Source organism: Chroicocephalus ridibundus, chromosome 6, assembly GCF_963924245.1.
Source record: "Chroicocephalus ridibundus chromosome 6, bChrRid1.1, whole genome shotgun sequence".
Classification (NCBI taxonomy): Eukaryota; Metazoa; Chordata; class Aves; order Charadriiformes; family Laridae; genus Chroicocephalus; species Chroicocephalus ridibundus.
The window spans coordinates 6,291,286-6,314,939 of NC_086289.1; the positions used below are offsets into that span (position 1 = coordinate 6,291,286).

The 23,654-nt window shown below is 40.1% G+C and overlaps 1 protein-coding gene across 2 annotated transcripts in view; it reads right to left on the minus strand.

Annotated features, from left to right (window-relative positions):
* PLPP4 (phospholipid phosphatase 4) overlaps positions 1-23,654 on the minus strand; it is a 63,670-nt gene that overhangs the window by 39,346 nt on the left and 670 nt on the right. For both annotated transcript variants that reach the window (XM_063339385.1, XM_063339384.1), the window contains exon 2: positions 2,955-3,063. In XM_063339385.1, the coding sequence (XP_063195455.1) occupies positions 2,955-3,063 (109 nt within the window). The remainder of the gene's footprint in view (positions 1-2,954; positions 3,064-23,654) is intronic.

A 23,654-nucleotide genomic window follows, 5' to 3' on the forward strand; every position in this document is an offset into this window, starting at 1 on the left:
AGATTCCCCTCACCTGCATTTGCAAAATATTATCTAACTCAGTGAGTCATGCAGATTAAAAACACAGTCTGGAATCTGCTCCCCTTTTTTACTTTTAGAAAGGCAGGCACCAGGTTTTGTGCAAAAAGATGCACCATTCCCACTTAAAACTCCCCCCTGTCTACAGTGGGTGAGATTCCAGTTAGGATGCCAGTGCCATGCTCCTGCTCCAGAAACGTTATCTATCCTCAGCAATAGTTTAATTTCTGTTTTCAGAGACGGAGAGTGAAATTAAAAAAAAAAAAATAAAAATGGTTAAAGCAAAACCTAAAATTATTAGTTTCATTGTAAAAAGTAAGGATTGCCACCAGAAAAGCAGAACGGTATCTGCATTCCATTGTTGAAGAACATGTAGAAATACAGCCAGGCTGACAGGCTTATAGTGATGGTTTGATGGAGTCAGAAACCTTTTGAACAAGCAGAACAGCAGAAAATATCAATAAAGAATAGAATTCAAGTGTCAGCTTGTTCCATGCCACTTCACAATCAATCTTTAGAAATCTGGTAAAACTGCAGATTTCCTCATATTCTGCAAGCATATGGATTTTTGAGAGACATGAAGCACTATTCGTGTTTGCAGTACATTGCTGTTCCTTACACAAAAGCATTAACTGGAAGGTGTTTTTTATTCTGCAGCAAAATGCACACATAAAGAAAGTTTGGCTCGCCAAAGGCTGCTTTTTCTTTATTTTGCAAAAAGATTCTGTATGGCTCATATCCAGAACAGATTTTGCAACAGCCTAATGAGCAATATTCTCCTCTGATGCATCTCGGTGATGTTTTCTTTTCCAGCAGTGAAATATTCCAACATTGCCTTGCTTTTGTGAAACATGGACAAAATCTCTCTCATCCATTATTCATCCTGGCAAGCCAGAGATGTACTAAAGATATAGGGACTCCCACATATTTCCATGCCTTCAAAAGAAGTTGACAGTACCTTACACTTTGCAAGATGAGGAATATCTACTGATAGAGACACAAGGAGGCTCAGGCCTTTCTCGTCCTTGTGGCCTGCTTGCTGTCCACGCAGAGGTCAGCTTTGTCTAATTTGGATCTCGATTTGGAGTATTCACAACATTTCTCTTGAATTCAAAGCTCTCAGTATATAAAATAATCCAGCAGTTCATAAAGTCTCAGAGATCGCTTTCTGGTCAGCCGTAGCCATATGTATCAGTTAGAGCATATGACACTAGCGGGCAAGAAATTCTTTTATATATTATGAAAGCTTGTGATCAATGCTAGAGTTGGATTTTTCTTCTTTTTAATAAATGAAATAAGAAAAAAGCATTTAGAAATTATCTGTTTCTTAATTTAAGAAGCTGTTCACGGAGTTACTGAGTTGTCAATGGTCTGAGCCAAGAAGAGAACACAGATGATACAAACGTCACTGACTCGGAGCTGCCTGAAGTTCCACCTGCCATGAAGTACACCAAAAGCCGGCTCTGTGGGAAGCGGTTAACAGGGAAATGCACTACGCACATCCCCGAATTGTGCTTCCCAGCGGGTACTGCCTTAGACAACAGAGGAAGGACTAATGATTATCCCAAACGGTTTCAGAAGTAGTTTCACCGCTGCAGCAAAGCCCCATACAATGATTCACTAGTGGTCCTGGAACTCTTCTGTAATAAACACAGATCAGATAAAGCATGTAGCAAGGTAATGCTCAGCATAAGGAAAACTGGAAGAATTAAACTCAGGGTCTTTCTTAGCACAACAGTTTAATGTTTGGGTTTGTGGGTTATTTTGTTTTTACACAGCTGTCTTCCATTTCAGGAAAATCATATATTTTCACTCATCCAGGCTGAAAAAGTACTTAATAGAGCTTCTTAATGTAATACAAACAATACATTATTGAATTTAAAACCAAGCCTTCAGCCTCTGTCTTAGAAGGCTGGGATATATTGTCACCTTACAGATAGGAAGCGTCTTCAAGTTGTTCCTTACTTAATTAAAAAGTTTCCACAACCAAAGGCCTGAGCCTTTAAAAAAAACACCAAAAACGAACACTGAAGACAAATGACATAGCTGATTTGCACTTACTCTGAATTCAAGTCTTAATCTGGAAAAGTTAAAATCCTGGCTTCACGGAAGACGCAGGAAAAGTTGCTTTGACACAAGGGTACCAGGGTTCGACCTCATCTGCCATGCCCACTCCTGCAGAATCTCCACTTTGACTGAGGAAGCTTTTGCAAGGACTGACCTGCTTGTTTTAATAGCCTGAACTATACCCATAATTTCTTATCATTTCTGTAGCAGTCTATCATGCTCCATTCTTATAGTTATATATGTAGATTATTACAATTGTTAAGTAGTGAAAGTTATCAAAACCATGCAGTTTTGACAACCCAACAAACCATCAAAATCTGACAGCCAGTCTGCGTGTCAACGTGAGCTGTACTGGGAAGAGCCAGAAGAACGGTGACAGCAGAGCAGCTCTAGGATATATTTAGTATGCTTGTTGGCAGAAGATAAACAAAGATTTTTGTCTACATGAGGGGAAAAAAAAAAAATATTTGGAGGCAAATATCTCAGTGTGTAACAAGCCTAAAGCAAACAGGATTTAAAAATTTAAGCACTTAACCTAATAAGAGCATGGCAAGGTTTCATTAGGTCACCCCGCCAGCTAATTAAAAAGCTTCTCTAATCATTTCTCTAGCAACCCTCTACATTAACACTAGCTTAAATCTTAAACTGTAAAATCAACATTGATAAATTCCGTCACCAGGTAATGCTGCTTTTTAGAAACTCCCCATGATTTCCTACGTTTTGCCATTTTGGACATCCCTGGTTCGGAAAACAATTGTCATTAGAATAAAAGGAACATTCTATACTCCTGAAAGTTTTCCTACTGCTCATCAAATGTAAGTGTACTTTGTTTACAGCCGTCAAATGACCAACAAACCTTTAGTACTTACAAACATAAGACGTGTAGGTATGTTGTCTGATTGCACCAAAGGATTTTTATACAGCCAGATCTCTTCTGGCTGGATAACCCGCTGGAATGGATCCAAAAACTCTGTAAAACTGAAAATAACAATATATATACACACATTTTTTTTTTCCTTTTTTTTTTCCTTTTTTTTTTTTTTTTTTTTTTTTTTTTTTTTACACAATTTGAAATTATGACCAAAAAACCTAGAAGAGTCCTGCTGATTTAAAACTTCCCCCAAAGTGAATTATGGTAGAGCATGCATGAATTATCCTTATAATACATCGCTATCCTCCCTCACTGCTTTTTAGTAATGCAACCTTCATAAAATATATGCTTAGGAAAATGATTTGTTTAAAAGCCTATATTCTACAACTTTATAAACGTTCCATAAACTTTACTGTGGAGAATAAATTGCCATTTTATTTTTGTGGGAAAAGTGTGCAAAGAATATTGCAGAATTAGAAAAGTCACAGGTAGCAGATGTTTTACACTGAAGAAATTATATACCAGGTATCGAATACAAAATGTGTCTTTCAAATGTCAAGATCCGGACTTTGAAGTTGTATTTGCAGGATCGCAAAGCAGGGAGAAAGCAGCAGCCCAGGCAACTCCTTCTACTTATAGAACAGATAACGTTAGAGAATATCTCCAAAAGAGACTTACTCCTAAACTAGGATGGGCTCATAGAAACACATTTTTTTCTTTTTTTCAGGTTCTCAGTGTTTTGATACAGCTGTCAAACTTAATAATCTAGCTCTACCCGAAATGTCTCATTCTGTTTTAATTTCATTCTCGTGTCATTTAGCTCTCTTAAAAAAAACCAAATAAACAAAAAAACCCCACAGTTTGTAATTATATATAAAGAGCATCAAAATAAAATGTTGAGGTTACCTTGTTACATAGAAATTAAATTATTTGTGTGGGTAACTTTTGTCCAGCACTAAAAGAGGAAGCAGGAATTGTGATCTTTGACTGTAGTAAGTAGTTTGAAAAGCTTTTTAGGAGTACATAAATTGCCTCTCTTCATTTAAACCGCACTCCTTTTTCCACCGAGTCCTTCACTGTCCTTTAACTCTTCTTAGCTTTGAAGTCGTATCAGACCTCCTGGGAAGTTTTGCCTGTACATTACTCATGTCAGGGCTAGTTTACTAGGGCTCAAAGAACATCTGCTGAGAGAAGACACAGGGACCAGCTTTCTGCAGATTGGTTTTACCTAATAAGCCCATGGAGCCAGAACAGAGGTGTAGTGGCCCAAAGCATTTTTAACTGTAAACTTCCCAAAGCCAAGGGCTTTAAACCCCTCCAAAACCAGGTTTTATACAAGTAACAGCTACAACAATCGACTTTGTAAATAGAAAAAGCTCAAAGCAATTTGTAAAGCAGAGTAAAATTACACCAGCTCCCCCCTGTGAAGATGAGGCCTCAAATTTAGCCAGGTCAGTGATTTCCCAAACCACAGCAAACCTTATCCAGTCGTCTGGATTTTAGAAAATACTTATTTTGATCCCTCCTAAGGGCTCACCAGCTGTTCTGTGTTTTCTCACTGCAGTCTACGATCTCTGCATTAGCTACAGTCTCCCACGTCCCCAGCACACTCTGCTACTGACCCCCTTTACCCGAGCACGCTCAGACTCCCACTAGACAGAAGGTCCAAAACTCCCTCTACTCCAAAGAGCCCAACCCACCTCTTCTTCCTAAAGGAAAACAACAAAATCTGAAGATGAAACAAGTCAAAATCAGTCTTGTCACTTGTACTGATAGATATGTTTCCCTTGCTGACCTACATGGACAACTACATTCTTCTGGAAACTTAAGGAGTCTAGTATTCCAAGGAGAGTATTTACTATTATGCTCGGCTTCTTCAAATCCAGGGTCTGACCCTGCTCTCCAAAGAGGGTGCAAGGTGAATTTCAGTAGCGTCAAAACACTTTGTTTCAGTGTTTTCAAAATGAAAACTTAAATCTTGTTTAAGTTTAAAAAACAATGGCTTGTGCAAGACATGAAAGGGAAACGTTTCTGAAGACGAGATTTTCCAGGAAATAAAACACCTCATATATGAAAAATTCATTTTACAATTTTTATCTTCAGCTAGAAAAATAAAGGTTGATTCCTAGACGATGCAACCGACTTTGTTTCCAAATTTCAACTGAGAGTCCTCAAGTTATTTTTTACTTTCAGTCCTTAAAGGCATTGACAGCAGTTAGAAGCAAGTAACTGCTGGTTGAAAGCATTCTGTTGCCAAGTCGGGTCACAGGCTTGGGTCTGACATCCAGCACGTGTCACCTGGGAGAGCGGAACAGCAAAGTTCACAGTTTTACTGGCCAGGACTTAACATTTGTTATGGAGATGTAATACAGGATCCGTGGCCAGGAGGTACTTCACCGCTCTCATCTAAACATAAATAAACAGTCAAGCACATGCATGTCTGGGCACACAAGAAATTAAAGACAGCTGAGTTTCAATGACTACATCTTTCAGCCAGTCACACCTTTTCCGACACATTCCCCCAGGTATCTGCTGCTCTGATGACTGTTTTGAGGCAGTTCTCAAAGCATTGGGAGTGATGGATATGCCAAGGAACGCCTTGAAGCAGAGACACGTTCTTCAACATATCTAGGCCTTGAAGCATCTCTACTAACCGCAAAAAACAAACAATACGCAAACATTTATGCTTCAAGGTCATCACAGAGTATCCGTGCACCAGTGCACTTTTGGAAAATGTGTCACATTAGAGCAGAGATTTAATTAGTTTGACATTAAGACATTTGACATTATGAGCAAATGCCAACAGAGCTAAAGGTTTGGGGCTCTTCTTGTTCTTTTGTTTCCTGTCTCCTTGCTAAGTAAGAAAGCTAAGATAAAGTATAGTTGTTTAAATCTCAGAAATTTAACAAAAATCAAATTCATAGTTCTCACAGGAATCATCCTATGACACTGCAAATACATGCTAAGTCATAAGATTTAATGCCTTTAAGAGTAAAATAACACATGATAAAGAGATGAAACTGTAATAAATAACATGAATAGTATCTGATTCCAATTGAGGACTAAGTTTCTGATTCGTCATTATCTTTGAACTCTTCTAAAGAAAAATTCATTTCAGCAAATGTATCAGTGACAGCCATAATTATTATTTTATTTAATAACAGCACTTTTGTATCCGCTACATATTAAATCTGATTACGTATCCATTTCTTGCTCTGACTTGTGTTCTGAGTTCTTCCAAGAACAGTGTTCAAATACACTGAAACATAATGCCAAAAAAAAAAATTTAAAAACTGCTGAAACCTGGTAAAATCACTACTGAAGGAGGAAAATAAAAATAGATGTAGAAGGCAGCAGATCTTGTCTGTGTGAATGAAAGCTCAGCTGCTAATTAAATTTTTATGCCAAGATTCATAAGAGAACAATTCTCCTCTTTTTTGAAGCACCACCGATGGACGACTGGATACGAGATTTCACTACCTTGAAGGCAATTCCCTTTGTACTCTATTAAACAGTCATGAGGACATACTGGTTTCTAAGCTGCCTGACACTTAGTGATTTATGTTCCTTTGTCCTAACCAAAGTACAGTCTATTACTATTCATAAGCCAGCACAAGCTTATTTAAATGACTAGATGTTATTAGAAATGAATGTAATCCTTGGATAAAGAAAACTGGTTTCTAGACATTTTCTATTATGGCTGAAAATACAAACTCAACTCAATCATATAATATCCCCGGTAGCAGGTGGGCAACTTAGGAAGCTTACTTCATATTAGTCCATGAAATTTTAGTATTAGCTTTTTGGCCTTACACTTTCTGCATGTCTACATATTCATCCATTGTTTTTAACAGTTTAACAAGCAAGACTTTGAACACTTCAGCCTGATAACACACATTTAAGGCATAAAAGGCTTTCCATTAACTTCAAGAGCCTTTAACTGTGACTTTCAAAGCAACTTAAGAGAAACAGGAACCCTAATTCCATTAAAACCATCAGTGAGGAACAGGCGCCCAAGTGCCTAAGGTTGCTTTGGACATCCCAACATTACTACCTACAACACTATTCTAAATAAAAACGTCCTTTTCTGAGGACACGAGTACTTCCAGGTAGCTTCATTACCATTGAACAGCTGTAGCCCTTTAAGATAACTTCCATGCAAGCACCACATCACAGACTGATGAAGGTAAAAGTACACAGTACTTCTGTGATAATATGGACTAATAATTTTTTTTATTAAACCATTCACTGGTAGAGAATGAATCAAGCATTGCATATGTATCTTCATGGAGTCTTTGACCTGTACTTCCACCATGGTCTTCACCTCTCATAATTAACAGCAGGGTGTCGTTTAGCATCTCACTTTATTGTTACAAACACTGCTGACAGTAGCCACCATCCCCTGACTTTATGACATGAAGAAGCAATGACATCTGGAAGCCGCTAAAAATCAGAGAAAAAGCAATAAGCAGTACTGCATTGGCAAAGCTGATAAGGTAGAAACCTTTCAATGTTAGAATAGAAAAGTATGTTCCCAATCTAACACCAAGAACAGGACAGGAATAGGACAGATGGGCCCAACATTAGGATTGTATCGTCATGTCCTGCTAGTGTAAGACACGAACTACCAGCAATGAAATCATGACTAGTATTCACCTTAGAAGCACCTACTAGCATTACAAGGACCAGTGTTGGCCAACAGCTCAATTTTCAGAGAGCAACGATACGAAATCACGCAGGAGAAGACACAGGGGCTTTTGTCCTGGTGATTTTGGGGACCTAGCTATCTGCTCCATGAGAAGTGTTGACGGCACACTGGAGGGTTAGAGATTGCTTCCTGGTTTTGAGCATTGACTAAAGGATGTACAAGGTGGGTTTTGTCTGTTTTTTTGAGTTGGGTTGGGGTTTTTGTCCTTCTGTCTTGTCTCTGAAGAAATTTCTTCTTCATAGATGCAGGTAGGAGACATAGATGTCTCAAGCGACAATAACTGAGAAAGGGGAAGACAGAAGTACATTTGGCGTGACAAAGAACCAGAAGAGAATGGACATGAACTTGTGATTGTGATACTCAGTCTTTCATACCAGACACGTAATGACCGTCTTCTTTCCTAAGCTTCATCTGTTGATAAGCAGATCTGATCCTAAAATGGCTTTGTATGCAAGTCCTCATTGGAGCAAGTAATGAAGAGATAGCAGGTGTTCATGAACCTCTCCTATAAATCACCTCTGAGGGCTTGTGGAAAAATGCTTGTCTCTGACCACCATTCCCTGACTGCAGAACTCCGTGTGAGCAAACTAAACTCACCCCTCCCTCTCCCACAGAAACAGGTTAACCGTGACTGTGCTATTGGAACCCCATCCTGCACTTTCTTACATGGATAATTCCTTAAGTATTCCCCAAACCAGGTCTCAAATCTAGTAGTAAAAGCTTTTATAGTGTACCTGTTGTGTTAAATTGTGCAATCAGTTGTCCTAACACTAAAACTGCATAATTATGAGCAGCATCAGTTGCTGCTCATAAGGTTCAGCGGCTGAAGTCGGTAAGGGCTTTGTACAGGTTGGCCTAATTACAGGGCATATACGCAATACATAACTAAATGAGAGATTCTCACACAACAGATTCACAGCCCCAACATTTTGAATGAGGAGCCATAAAGCAGACCACATCATAGGGCACAACAGCTGTGGAGATAAGGAAGTTATATTCAGAAAGACAGAACTTGCTTGAGGGGTTTCCAACAAGTGACCTAGGCTAAACAGAAAGAGCCCAGAGTTTACACTGGCTGGGTACACTGCATTGAACGCTGCTTATTCACATCGCCGTCGCTTACATTTGAATCATAGAATGGTTTGGGTTGGAAGGGACCTTAAAGATCATCTAGTTCCAACGCCCCTGCCCTGGGCAGGGACACCTCCCACTAGACCAGGTTGCCCAAAACCCCATCCAGCCTGGTCAATCTATTTGACTTACCCACTCTGAAACACACTAATAGTGGGAAAAGCATTCGTGTCACGTTATTTGGTATTCCTGGAGAGGATAACTTATTCTCATGCCATGAGAAAACCTAGCCTTGTTTATTCCCTATACGTAATATCAAAGAAAAAAATAAATAACTTTTTAGCGGTTATTTTAGGAACTCCTGCAAAGACAGACAAAATACGAAAAGCTTTAAGTAGTCTGTGGCTGGAATGCAAAATTAACAGAACGGAAGCAGAGAGGATAGTGATAAGGTGAGATAAGAAACAATGCCTGTGGTTTATCACTATCATTCTGCTCACCACAGGAATGCTGGAGGTGTTCAGTTTCTGAAATGCTGCTGTCTGTGCGTATTATCATGATGAGATAGCTTTGTGTTAGCGCAGAGGTTAACATAAGGAAAGAGATCCGAGCCATTTAATTTCTATAGAATTTGGAAAATCCAGAGTTCCTCAGCCATCGAGAACAAAATGATGTATCAGGACACAAAAAAAAATATGACCAAGGCCCAATTACTATTGATGAACTGCAGTTTCACCAAGGAAGAAGCCGACATGAATTAAAAAAAAAAAAAAAAGTAACTTCAACAACATAAACTCTAGTTTTGTTAGAAATAGAAACTTTCCCTCTAGTTAAGGCGCAACACCAGGTATCAAGAGATTACGTGTTTTCTGACACTGTTTTACAGCACAAGGCATAGAAGTGATCATTCCAGTAAGAAGTGTCAATACCAGTATCAAAGCAAGACTCCTAATGCTGTAGTTTGCTCATTAACCGGACTGGTATTTACATACACCAAGTATGCACTGCTGACAAGCATTTGAGTAGGAAAGCAACGGCTTCAATTTCTCCTTGGAAATCAAAAGTAAAGAGTTAAATTCTAAAATATATCAGAATTTATATTGCAGTAGATATTGCTTGCACAAGAAGCATGTGCATGAGAACAGAAATTAATGTTTTATTGGTTCTTCGTAGGCTTTGACAGAAACGTGTTATTATAAGCAACATCTTGTAACTGCACTAAAAGCAATTCATTAAGTAATTTCCATTCACACTAAGACATACAGAAGCAGCTGTATCAATAAATTATCTCTACCTTTTTAACAGCCAAAACTTTTTATTTCCCAATATAATGCTATGCAGTGTATACACCTACCACTTCTGATTAACAATCTATAATCCTAATATGGAGCTTTATTGGGTTTGAGTGTCCTGCAGGACACCGGGTAGTTAACATTCACCAGGAACACCCTACAAAGATAATTCAGAAGCTGTTTTTATTGCTAGAGAAATTAGACGATCTGATGCCTCTTCTCCATTTGCAGTAACCTTCTGTTTGCAGGCAAGCATTTACGAAGACCGAGAGGAGTACTGGCAGAAAGTAAATGATAAGAAAAATGTTGCAAGATGCTTCTTTCATTCAGTCCCTATTCAGTGCTCTGGGAATAGTGCAAGTTGATAGCATTTTTTAAACTTCTCTACTTTTCAGAAGCTAGAAACAAAGCCTTCATGCCACCTCCTGATAGCATTTGATATTCTAATCTGAATGTAGACAGCTTTCCCCACTTTTAATTCTACGTGTGCACTTTTACGTAGGGAGGAGTCAAAAGTCAATGGAATTAGATCCTGGGACTAATAAGGACAAAGGCCAGGGGCAATATTTTGGGGTTTTTTATTTAATGTCACTGGCAAATAGAGAGCTAGTTCTCAAGGGTAGGTTTGGCTTCAGATGAGTCACTTGATGTAAAAGATTTCTGAATATTTTAAATTAGCTAGCAATTGCAGTGATACATTTAATTAGCCCATATGCCCACGTTAGCCCTTCAGATATATGAGAAATTATTTTGATTAAGAAGGGATTGAAAATAAATTCTGATGCAGTTTTAAAAATACACATATCACCTGGGCAGTCATATTTCCCAGATGTGCTGAAAGAGAGTTTCCAGAATCATAGAATCATAGAATCATAGGGTTGGAAGGGACCTCTGGAGATCATCTAGTCCAACCCCCTGCCAGAGCAGGGTCACCCAGAGCAGGTGGCACAGGAACGCGTCCAGGCGGGTTTTGAATGTCTCCAGAGTTGGAGACTCCACCACCTCTCTGGGCAGCCTGTTCCAGTGCTCTGCCACCCTCAGGGTAAAGAAGTTCCTCCTCATGTTTAGGTGGAACTTCCTATGTTCCAGTTTGTGCCCATTGCCTCTTGTCCTGTCCCCGGGCACCACTGAAAAGAGCCTGGCCCCATCCTCCTGACACCCACCCTTTAAGTATTTATAAGTGTTGATAAGGTCACCCCTCAGACGTCTTTTTTCCAGACTGAAGAGACCCAAATCCCTCAGCCTTTCCTCATAAGAGAGGTGTTCCAGTCCCCTAACCATCTTTGTAGCTCTCTGCTGCACCCTTTCCAGCAGTTCCCTGTCCCTCTTGAACCGGGAAGCCCAGAACTGGACACAGTACTCCAGGTGCGGCCTCACCAAGGCAGAGTAGAGGGGGAGGATGACCTCCCTTGACCTGCTGGCCACGCTCTTCTTGATGCACCCCAGGATGCCATTGGCCTTCTTGGCCACAAGGGCACATTGCTGACTCATGGTCATCCTGTTGTCCACCAGGACTCCCAGGTCTCTTTCCACAGAGCTGCTCTCCAGCAGGTCAGCACCCAACCTGTACTGGTGCATGGGGCTGTTCCTCCCCAGGTGCAGCACCCTACACTTGCCCTTGTTGAACTTCATAAGGTTTCTCTCTGCCCAGATCTCCAACCTGTCCAGGTCTCTCTGTATGGTGGCACAGCCTTCCGGTGTGTCAGCCACCCCACCCAGCTTGGTGTCATCAGCAAACTTGCTGAGGGTGCACTCTATCCCCTCATCCAGGTCATTGATGAATATATTGAACAGGACTGGACCCAGTACTGACCCCTGGGGAACACCACTCGTCACTGGTCTCCAACTAGACTCTGTGCCCCTAATCACAACCCTCTGAGCTCTATCTTTCAACCAGTTTTCTATCCACCCCACTGTCCATTCAGTATCTTCCTTCAGTCTCACTAGCAGGTTTCCTGGATTTGCCTCATATATATACCCTGATTTCACAGATGTATCTCTAGGTGTGACTTCTTCCAAGGACGAACAGCCACCCTCTTCACTCTCCTCCTCCTCCCAGCTAGCATCACACCCCAGTCAGGGTGAGCTGTACTGTTACTGGGCCAACAAAGCCAACCATGACGCGAGACAGGTTCTTCAACCAGTGTGTCTAACTAGATGATGGGAGTCTGTGCCAGTCAGTGCTTCTGAATGATTACTGAGCCACTGGACCCTTCTCTGATACACCATCTGGAGCTGTATTTATAAAGGCTTTATCAGCTGTCATCTGCTACAACACGTGACTTGAGCCACATGTACCAATACTGAATATTCGGACAGAAACAGGTTAAAACCAGACCCAACCCCTCTGCTCAAATTTTCTCTTCCTTGCTTGGTCCAAATTCAAGCAACAATATGAATTAAATGAATCAGCAAGGAGGCAACAGCTGGGGAGTCCTGGCTCAGTTAAAAGCTCCAATCTTGAACTAACAACAATATAGATTCACAGCGGGAATCCTGCTGCTTATGAAATAATTTATAAGTGATACCTAAGTGTTCTTAGAACATCTAATATAAAATAGTGAACCAGCTAAGCTTTTCACAATGCTGAAAAAAAGAGAATAGCCTGGAGTTTTAGAATCTAAAGTTAATTTCCTTAGTACCTAAATTATACCTCTACAGCTTTCTTAATCCCTGGCATTTGAACTCTCTCTCTTGGTAAACGATTTTCCTTCTGTGATATTACTCCAGTCATACTAAACCTAAGAGGAACGGGAAAGGATTATCTGAGCATGCATGAACAGCAAAAGAACAAGCAATTAACACAGCCAGCCAGTTGTTCTTGTGAGCCTGAAAAAAATCCAAGAACTTCCAGTCTTCGCATACATTCTCCTTGCTCACGGGCTGGGCACTCAATGCAAGTAGCACTAAATATTGCTGAGTATCATTATCGCCAATATGAAGTGACTGAATCTAGAAAACTCCCATTCAACGGGAATAAAAATGGGTATCCAGGCATTAAACTACTTAACTAGCTTAGACACAAGCTTTTCACCATCATTTCTTCTTTACAGAAGTGGAATATTTGGAAATGAGCAAAGTGAATGGAAGAAAGAGGGAACAGTTGGCCATACTGCATTGCAGCTTTGAGCAGAAGAGCGGGAGACAAGAGTGGCTATACTGAAACAGGAAAAACAACACTGCAAAATGAGTCAAATTGACATATTTTGGCTTGTTTTACATTTTTAAAAGTTGCTTTGACCTCATACTGAAAGCAATCTTTGCATCTTTTGCTTTCTGGCCTGCAGAATATAAAATAAACTGTTCTGAAACAAAAAAAAAAAAAAAAGAAAAAAAAAGAAAAAGTATTTCTTTCAGCATTTAGCTGCTCCCAAGGTGAAAAAGCGGTTTAGTTGGTGTGGTCCCGGAGCAGCGCTCCAGGCGCAAGGCATGCAGGGCAGGGCTGCTACTTATTATGTCAACGTACAGCACTTCAGGCAACCCAGCACAGCTGCACTACTCTAACAGAGACAATAAACGGCGGTAGTCTAACAGAAATAACAGATACCAACAAAGGGAAAACTATGGGCTACTGTTTTCGTTGCATTTTCTCTCGTTTTAGCTACTAAAAAGCATGATTTATAGTATTAATTTTTGCCTTCATGCTCCATTTTTATTAAATATACCCTACGATGTGAGGTATTTCACAAAAGCCATTTCAGTGTGCATGTTTGGGTAGAAGGGAATAGAGAGAAGGGAAATGATCCGTATATGAACACTGATGTAGCCATCAGAACTTTCAAAGATGGCAACTGTACATTATTCTGAACTGAAAAAAAGAATTCGTGTTACAGGCTTAAATCACCTAAGCATGTATCTGAATAAGGAACCAAAACACACTGTAGACAGCCAGAATTTTGCTTTTGATGTTTTTTAATGCTTGTTTTTATTACATCTTGAACTATTTTCAGCCAAACAACTCTCAACAGTTCCTTGGACAACTATCCCAGCTTCACAGCAATCCGACAGAGCTGACTAGGCTGAGAAGTTTCTTGTGTTTTCATACCTGTGTGCCACACTCCTATTGACTATAGGTTCACGATAGGTTTGGAACTGAAATCAAAGTCAGCGGTTAAATTCACAAAGATGCCAAGTTCTCTTAGTGACCAAAGCTTTCCCTCTCAGTTATTTCTGTTCCTCCATCACTCCTCCAAATTCCCTTTGTAGCTCACTGTTACTTCAGTGTTTCTCACTCGTCTTCCTCCTGCGATAGCTCTTCAATATCTTGCTCAGAACAAGGTTTGGTCAGTTGGAAGGGACAGCGTGGCCCTGGCAGCTTACTCAGGAGCAATCTCTGAAACACACAAATACGTTCCTCTGTGCTGCAGCATCTCACCTCCGTTCAGACACTGCCTCCCCACCCAATCTCTTCAAAAGCCCCATATCAAAAACCTACCACCACTTCCACACAAGAAAGTTTCTTTCTCGCTCACCTAGCTTTTCGCCACAACCTCAATTTTAATCACATGAACATGACTTCATAATTTGCTGCCAAGTTATTTTTAGTCTTCAATACGTCTATTATATGAATGTTTATGATTTGTATCCCGTTTGCTCCGCACCACTCTTCCCTTTAAACACAGGATGGACAGACAGAGCCATGACCTTGAAAGAGGACCTGTATGACAGTGAAGCCTGTCCCCACATAACGCTGTACCTGAGGGGTACAGGCTGAATAAACGTGAGGATCAAGTCATATCAAACAAATTGTCCACAACTAGAGCGAAGAGCCAAAACACATTCTCAGACCATTTTTCGGACCAAAACCTCAGGAGCTGGCAAGGAGGTGAGAGTGAGGAGAAATACTAGATGACCTTTAAAGGTCCCTTCCAACCTGACACATTCTATAATTCCATGAATCTAGAACACTCAAACAAGAGTTTCTTTATATGTAACTAAAACATTATTTTTTGGTCAAGCAGGAACATTGTAACCCAAACTGAAATGAAATGTTTTGGGGTGGCATCCATTAAACTCTTTTTAATAAAAAATGTGTTTAAAAAAGCGAATTTTAAAATAAAATACTTCAGTATTAATAAAGAGAAACTTTTTGGGGCCAAATTATTCACTAGATGCAATACAAATTTACAAGTTATTTTGTTCCAGTTTTTCCTTCCCAGTTGCTGTATGTAATGACCTCACATTTCTCCCTGGGAAAAAGAGACCTCTCTAATGATATTCACAATCAAATCCAACTATATTAAAATCACTCAATCCAAAACCACTTGTGTGAATAACTACACATTCCAGAGCATTAATAATGATTTAAAAAAAAAATCTAAAGATATAGTAATGAGGAATAGGAACATCCCTTTTAGCATTTTGTAGCAGTCGCTAAAGTCCAATAGCAATAGTTACACTCCTGTAAAGCACCTTAGACACCAGACAAATGAAATTATTAATGGCCTCTCTGCGGGCTACGAGAGTACAGTCAGGCTATTAGATCTGTTCTCCCATTAGGGAAAATTGGCAGCTAATGAAAATATAACAGTTTATGTCAAATGATACTCTCCTCTGCTGTTTTCGATTTGCAAGGCTTCACAACACTCGGCAGGGTGCCACAAGTCCTTCAAAGCTGAAATACTTCTGAGCTGACATTTACACCTCCATTATAAATTCTAAAGAAGAAGTAAAACTTTTCACTCAAAATCGAATAAAATGTCGAACCACGAGATTGCTGAGTGAAACATTCGACCTAGTGTAGGATTTCATTTTCCCCACCATCTCGTCAACGCAGGATATTTAGAATACAATTTCTGGCACGGCACTGCCCTCCAGCCAAGGCACCATCACCTTCTGCTCAGCCTTTGCTAAAGTCACTTCTCCAAGTGACTTCAAATTAGTATCGCCGTTCCCTTTTACGCCCATCAACGTCAGCCAAAAATCTCTTACAAGAAATTTTGCTTTGATGTCTTTCAACTTTTCCCCGCACGCTGGGACGCTCTCAGGCAGTATAAACCTCAGTCCACTGAGTTGGCTCGTGCCAGCTCAGAAGGCCACCTCGTCTGTCTCCTCACAGCCATGCAGCAAAGCAATGCTTCATGTAAAATACCCTCAAGATACTTCAGTGTAACTTGCTTTTTCAAAATTTCCAGTGGTGAGTATTCTACATATGCCTCAGGCAACCTATCACAGTGCTCAAAAGTCCTTACAATCAGGTTGTATCTCCCCATACTCAGCCTAAGTTTCACTTGCTGCAAGTTTAAAATCTTTTCCTCCTGTACAATTCCCGAAGGACATGAAGAGCAGATCGTCTTCCTCAGACATCTTTACAGCAGCTGCTTACATGTGAAGATTGCTGCCGTGTCTCCTCAGATTTCTAGATTAAACAGCTCCATTATTACTACCTTTTCTCAGAAAAGGTGTTTTCTATACCCCTCTTACCATCTTTCTCACTCCTCCCCAATTCTCTGAAATTCGGCTGCATAAGTAACCTTAATCAGCCACTTAATATGAAAACACAAGCTGTAAACCCTGCTATTTTAGCCTACAGTAAAACAATTCCCACTTATTGCATTTTATCTATATGCCATTTTAATTAAAATTCAGTGGTATTTTAACAAGGAAAATATTTAGCTATTTGGTTAGTAAAAGCTAGAAGCATTTTGTAATGCAGAGAAATAAACAAATACAATACACAGTGACTGTAACAATCTGATTTACAATAAAGAAACATTCCGAATCCAGTTTTCTGCAGAATCATAAAGATCAGTCCGAGAGTTTCTTGCATAGCAATGACTTGTGGTCCAACAATCACAAGTTTACCATTTACAAGGCAAGGGAAAAACATGAATGCAAAGTACCTTAAAGCCCACATAGTTCTGAAGAGCTTAGTTCAAGTGCCACACCTGATGACAGCTTTGTCCCTTCTGTGAAGGCAGTCTACTTGGACCATCTGTAAAGCAGTTATTCTGGTTCAGAAACCAGTGAAGCTTTCCTTAATCATTCATCAGTCCCCGGTGTTCATTAGTGGATCACAACCAATACTTTAACCAGGAACACATGCACTGTCTCTACCTTTCTCTCTTTGTCCACTAATCATTGCCAACATAGATGCAGCGCTCAAACCTCCCCTGTTCAGTATCATATAGTGCTTACTACAGAGAAAAGTTACAAGACACACTAAATGTAATCCTTAATCCCCTTTTAGCGTCAGTAATTCTGCCAACTATTTACAAGTTCTTGCTTTTCAAAGTCACCAAGAGAGTGGGAGACTATAAAGCTCTTCATTTATTGTGCGAGGTATAACTGCGTCCTCAGCAATAGGGCTGTACTTTTTATTAAAGTCTTTGCTGTAAGAACCACAGTTGTGCCACAGCTTGACTGGGCTTAGATCAAAGTACAAAAATCAAATTTTTTAAAAGAAAAATTTCCCTTACAGAAACCCTGTCAGTCTGAGTAGCATTCTCGCTATAAAACGTCCTCAATCAGGGCTGGGAGCAAATAAATACAGAGTGCCAAAGTCAGTGAGTAAACAGGATTCAACAAGAAGAGACACAAAGTCACCATTTACTCCTCAAAAATCTGGAGCAGATGCTTTGGCATTTACAATAACATCCTTTTTTAGCATGTATTCAGCTGCAAGTTTAGCCATGGACATCAACTGTAAATCCCATCCTATTAACAGGACAATTAGAATTCCTGCCAATAAATCCCCCTTTTCTCTTCGCCCCTGCCCCCCCGGGACTCAGGGAAGACAAATGAAATAAGCTCAGTTCCACGACCTAAAAGTATTGACACAACAGCCTGTGAAACAGTCTTATCTTTTGCACAGACCAAAGACTGCTCTGCACTGAAAGAGAGGGACACTTTCTCCTGAATAGCTGTTTTCAAAGTCAGTAAAATCCTACCCTAGCTTCAATAAATAAAATAAGAAATTAAGGGAAACAGAAGCTTCAGCTCGGTAGAACGCCAAGTACCAAGTGTCTCTGTTAGCTCAGTGATATTTCATAGATATCGGGACAAGCACACGGTCATTTTGTTGTGTGCTTCGTATTACACTAGGTATAATATGTATTTATGGCCTTTTGTTTTTACAGTAACCTCTCAAGGACGCAGAGCTGAGCAAAGTTAAAAATTTGGGTTACTTCGTAATACATCAGCTGCATTCAGCCGGTGACAGAAGCTCCATAGCACTCTAATTCTTCCATCACTTCAAAGGTATAACAGGCTCCGCTGAGCACTGGAACAAGTCCGTTGCTTGCCACTGGAGCTCAATATGCAACCTTTGATATATGTTCTCGGATGCTAAGCACCAGAGAGGCTAAAAATCTTTTTTTATAGCAGGTCTTTCCCTTAACTGTTCATTAACCCTACTCAGTGAACTACACTTCAACCCGGGCCACGAAACTAAGTCTTCTCCTCATTTTAGTATCATCTAAATTATGATTTGTACATTATTACAGTACAGTAAATTATTATTTTTAAACAGGTAATTAATCAAGCACGTTGATGTTCTTACTTTCTACTACCCTACCATTACTATTGGTGAAACTAACATCGAAAAAGCTCCACGCATATTCACTGTTCAGTGGGTTTGGCTACTGTCCATATACCTCACAATAAAGATTGTATCAATTAAATGAACAAAGGGTGAGAAAAAAGTATTACCCTCGCTTTCTTGATGAGAAGTTAGGGTACAGAGAAATGAAGTCCAAGACTTTTAAGATCAGAAGCCAAAAATCAGGTTCCAAACAAAGTCAGAATTATGGGATACTGAAATCAAGAAGCTCACGTGGCCAAGCACCTACTTTCGCTTTGAAAGATTCATCTAGAGCGCCTAGGCTTAAAAGGTGCTTTCAAATCTTGGTCCAACTGATTTGTTTAATTTGGCAGCGTTTGGGTGAGGTTGAGGAAATAACGTCTCAGACTGGTGAGCTCTTCTCAATACTGTTTTCCTTATATTACCTACAGATCTCCGACTGCTTGTGGCTGTCAGCTCAGTTTATCCTCCAAAAAATCCAGTAGATACCACAGAGAACAGGTTAAGCGCAAACTGGGAGAAGCGTACAGCACCAACTGCAGCACTGTGGAATCTCCTCAGCTAATTGATTTTCTGTCTGTGTTAACAGGACAACACATAGTATCATTTCGGAAGGCAACACAGCCAGAATATCCAGGAGATCACCACCCATGACAAAGAAAGCTACTTGAAAGAGCTTTCCATGCTACATCATTTTGTGCATATTCATAACTTGATTAAAATCTTAATACCAGAAACTTGTAAGAGACCCAACATGCACGAAATCAGATTCAGCGTCTGACCATGGTGCACACACATGAAAGATGTCAGCATTAGTCAATACTATATGCTCACATGTGTGTAATACATACAGACGTTAGCCAGCAGATAGACATTTATTCCCAAGGGAGGCTGCTAATGAGACCGTGCTGTAGGGAAGACACCCAATTACTCTGAATGACATTTATCTTTTAATCACATCACACTCACTGAAGAGCTTGAGGTTTGATGAAGCAATCCTTGAAAGACTGTCTTTTTAATCAATTAGACAGCTCTAGAAACATCAGCGATGTGCTGTTGACAAGTCACTGGGCTAAATATACTACACCACACGCAAAGTCTTCTGTCTTCCTACCAAGACAATGATGCGGTCTTCTGAAACAGATTAAAAAGTTTTCCTAGATGCCTAAAACAAAACAACATGTATTTTTCTAAGAAAATAAGACATCCCCACTGGCAATTACAGGCTCACTCTGAGCTACCACTCAATGGATTATTTTTAGGACAGATGAAGAACATTGTTTTAAGAGCATCACTCCCGTGTAAAAATATCAGACTTGCTCACAAATCTTTTTATAATTGCCTTAACTGAATAAAACGAAGTCAATCAAAACAATTTGCTTTCATCAAGCATTCAGTAAGTGACAAATGCCACCGTCTACATGGAGCAGATGAAAGACCGGCCACATTTAACATGTTTTAGCATTAATTGGGCATCTTAAGATGCTCCAGGTCATAGGAATAAGTACAAAATGAAGAACACAGAGATGCAAGACCCTAATTCAATCATTCTTCAAATCAGTGTTTGATTTTTTTCTATAAACAAAGTACATGCTCACACTTGTCATGTTAAGCAATAGACCATTTATACTTCTGAGACCTTACATCAAAAATTTCGCTTTAAAAAAAAAAAATCCAGTTCTGTACTCACAGATATTTCTAATAAATAAAAAACTAACCAAACAAAAATATGAGGTGAGACTTGATTAAAGTCAAGGTTTAATTGAAAAATATTTGAAACTGTACAATGCAGTAACAATGTAATGGTCAAATTATAGCGTGAGAATTTTCTTTGCCTAGTGAGGAGCAAACCATCTACGCTCATTAGGATCAGTTCAGCTCAGTCAAGAGATGCAAGTCTAAATATTTTGAAAACTAGAAGTGAATATGTTTATGTTAAGGAACAGGGAAAAACTGTAGGGCAGAACAGAAATACCACTATTCTCCTTAGAGTTTGTAACTTGTGGCTTGAAGGCTATTTTGCTGAAGGTACTCAAAGAACATCTACTTACCTTCCCAGTAAAGTGTGTAAGCATGTTTTTGGCTACAAACAGTTGTGTTTGGTTGTCGTTTGGGGGGGGGGGGGGGTTTGGGGTTTTTTTGGTTTTGGGTTTTTTTTTTTTTTTTTTAATTCCTGCTTCTGAATTTCAGGCAGCTGTAGTTCTTCTAATAAATCTCTCCTAAGTAATCCTTCCTTCAATACCAGTAAATCCTGAGGGCTAAAATGCCATTCAGCGCAGATCTTTGTAAAGGCACAGGCTTAATTTCAGTACCTAAAGCTGTCTTTAATTGCCAAGTGAACACTCGGCAGTTGCTAAGAACACAACACCTAGAACTGAGTCAGTTGTTATCATTATCCTCACTGATTGTCTGTTGAATTCATCCAAACCAATACACAACCATCAAAAACGTATTCCTTGGAACAGTGTATATTTGCATGACAGAAGAGAACTTAAATAACAGTTACAGATTTTTGCTTTGTTGGAATGACTAAATTTGATGATTATGGGAACTGGGGCGAAAGAAAATGTTGCCAGTCCTTTTAAGTATAGAAAATATGGCTGTTGTTGCTGTAAAATACATTCAAATTGGCAATACATTCAATTTCAGCAATGATCAACATAAGTTTTCACACCTCCGTTTTTATGAAATGACATTTATCACCAAGCAGAACTACAACATGGAATATGAACCTTTTTCTTTTGCATCTTATGGTACAAAATACGCCAATACATTACTCTTAGTTATATTAATCAGCAGACTGAAGCTGAAAAGACATCTGGGAGGCACAGATGGTTCACAATTGGCAAATAACTATGGAACCATTATCTTCAAGGTCAGATTTCTAACACTACAAAAGTTGGTGGTGACCCAGTCACCAACACGTTTTCAGAATGAACTAATTCTCTTCAAACCATTCCTGGTGGACAAATATCTCTGTCGCAGCTGGCATCCACAGCAGAGATGATCTCAGACCTAGCCTCAACTCATCGATGTTAATGGCATTCCTTTCGAAGGGAGGTGGGAACCGTACAGCCTTTGCATTCCTAGAAATAGCTTCTGCGGTAGAGCTTGCATTGCTGCCGCCTCAATTCCAGTCCTAGGACTTCCAAATTCACCAGTAATTCTTCATACTTGAAAGAGATATTTCAATGAACTCAACACTCCGTGACAATCCTTGCCCTGGCTGTCTACAAAGCCACAGAAAACGCAGTATTTAAACCTTTATAGCACAAAAGTTCCAAAACACAAGTAACTGCCTCTTTTCCAAACTGAGAGAAATACTGAATACTGTTTAAATAGCAAAAGATTACACTGGTGTTAAGATTATCTGAATATTAAGCCATTTTTTCTCATCTAGCTAGCGATTATATTTTTGCAGCCACTACAAACAAAAGTGCAGTTCTTCAAAAAACTAAACACCAGCCTGGATGTGAATTTAGAATGCTACATGTTCGGTACTTGTAGATGACAACGAATGGTTCAAATGACCTCTTACAATGTCAGAATTATTTCCCGCAATTCCAAGAAGAAAGAAGCTTGAGCTACGTGAAAATGTGAAAAGTGCTTGTGCAGTCATTTGCCATATAGCACTACGGTGGCACTACCAAAAGTATTTCCTTTAGCCATCCCTTGGTTGATTTTAGAGCCACAGCATAAAGAATAGTGAAAGTTATAAAATGTTTTAGAGAGGAAATGAGGACAGAAGACAAGTGTAACCCAGAGATTACTACATACGATGGGACATGATTTACATATCATGGTAATAAGCTATATGAAGACATCTCTTACCAAACGGTTTAAATGATGAATTACACATGCAATCATAATGAAGGGAAAGGTTCTGATGTAGCATCAGTTTCTGAGGTCTCTGCTCACCCTGTAATTCCATATATTCCAGAAAAGAGTTCTGTTGAAAGGAACGGGTCTACTTTCAAACTGAGATGCAGCCAAACTGAAAGGTATCAAAGGTTTTTGAAGGTATCAAAGTTTATTCTAAAAAGGAAGAGGATGACACTTACCGAATATGTCGCAAATCAAAAGATTTGCATCAATATTCAAGAGAAATGAGCACTGAGGAAAAACTCAAATCCCAGTAAATTGGGCAAGCTATTCATTAACCATGAGAGGTTCAGAAAGGAACTGCATCAAAGCGTTCCAGGATCACCAGCTGTAAGTCAGTATCACAGCTTAATAGATGCCCTGCACTATTACTGCCTGCACCTGTGACCAACAGGATCCATCCTTAAGTAGACAAACAAGCAAGCAGTAGCGGAATCTCATCCAGTTTCTGTGCTACTTCGTGGATCACAAAGACTGTGGCTACTCATTTTAAGCATAAGGCAACTGAAATGCAAACTTATATGAAAAGCATAACTTTTCATTGTTCAAATGTATGGACAACATGAACTGCCCGAAAGGAGAAGCAGCTACAGCCCTGAGGGGAAAGGGGGAAGCCTGCCTGAGGTACACAGTGAAAGAGAGTATGTGCACTGCTTTCCCCTTAAAGAAGGCAAAAAGAGTGTTCCTGCAGCGATAGCTACACTTCTTTCAGCAACCAGGTTTTCATGACTTTCCTCCCTCCGTACCAGCGTGCGGATGTGCACCTCAGAGCCCTCTACAACACGTTACACCCCGCCTTCAGCCCGAGGTCCTTCCCGCGCTGCCGGCGCTCGGGTGCTGCCCCGCCGCTGGCTCTGCGGGCTCCCGCCGCTGCCAGCGCCCGCTGGGGAGCACTGACAGCCCTGGCACATCACACCTTACAGCAAAAACTACAACCGCCCAAACCAAAGCTAGGACCAGCGTGGGTATGTCGGTGGGGTTTTGGTCTTTTTTGTTTGTTTGTTTCGTTGGCTTTTGCACACTTCTCTCACAAACAGTAGTTTCTCCCACAAAAAAAATTTCCCGCAGGTCTTCGGCAAAATCGCGGCGGCGGAGAAGGGTGCCCGCTGCTCCCGCAACCACTCACCCCGGGGGGAAAATTCCTCCCCTCCCCGCACCCCAGACGGGGGAACGGCGGCAGGTCTCCCTCGCTCGGGGCTCCCACCGGCGGGCGGGGGTGACTCT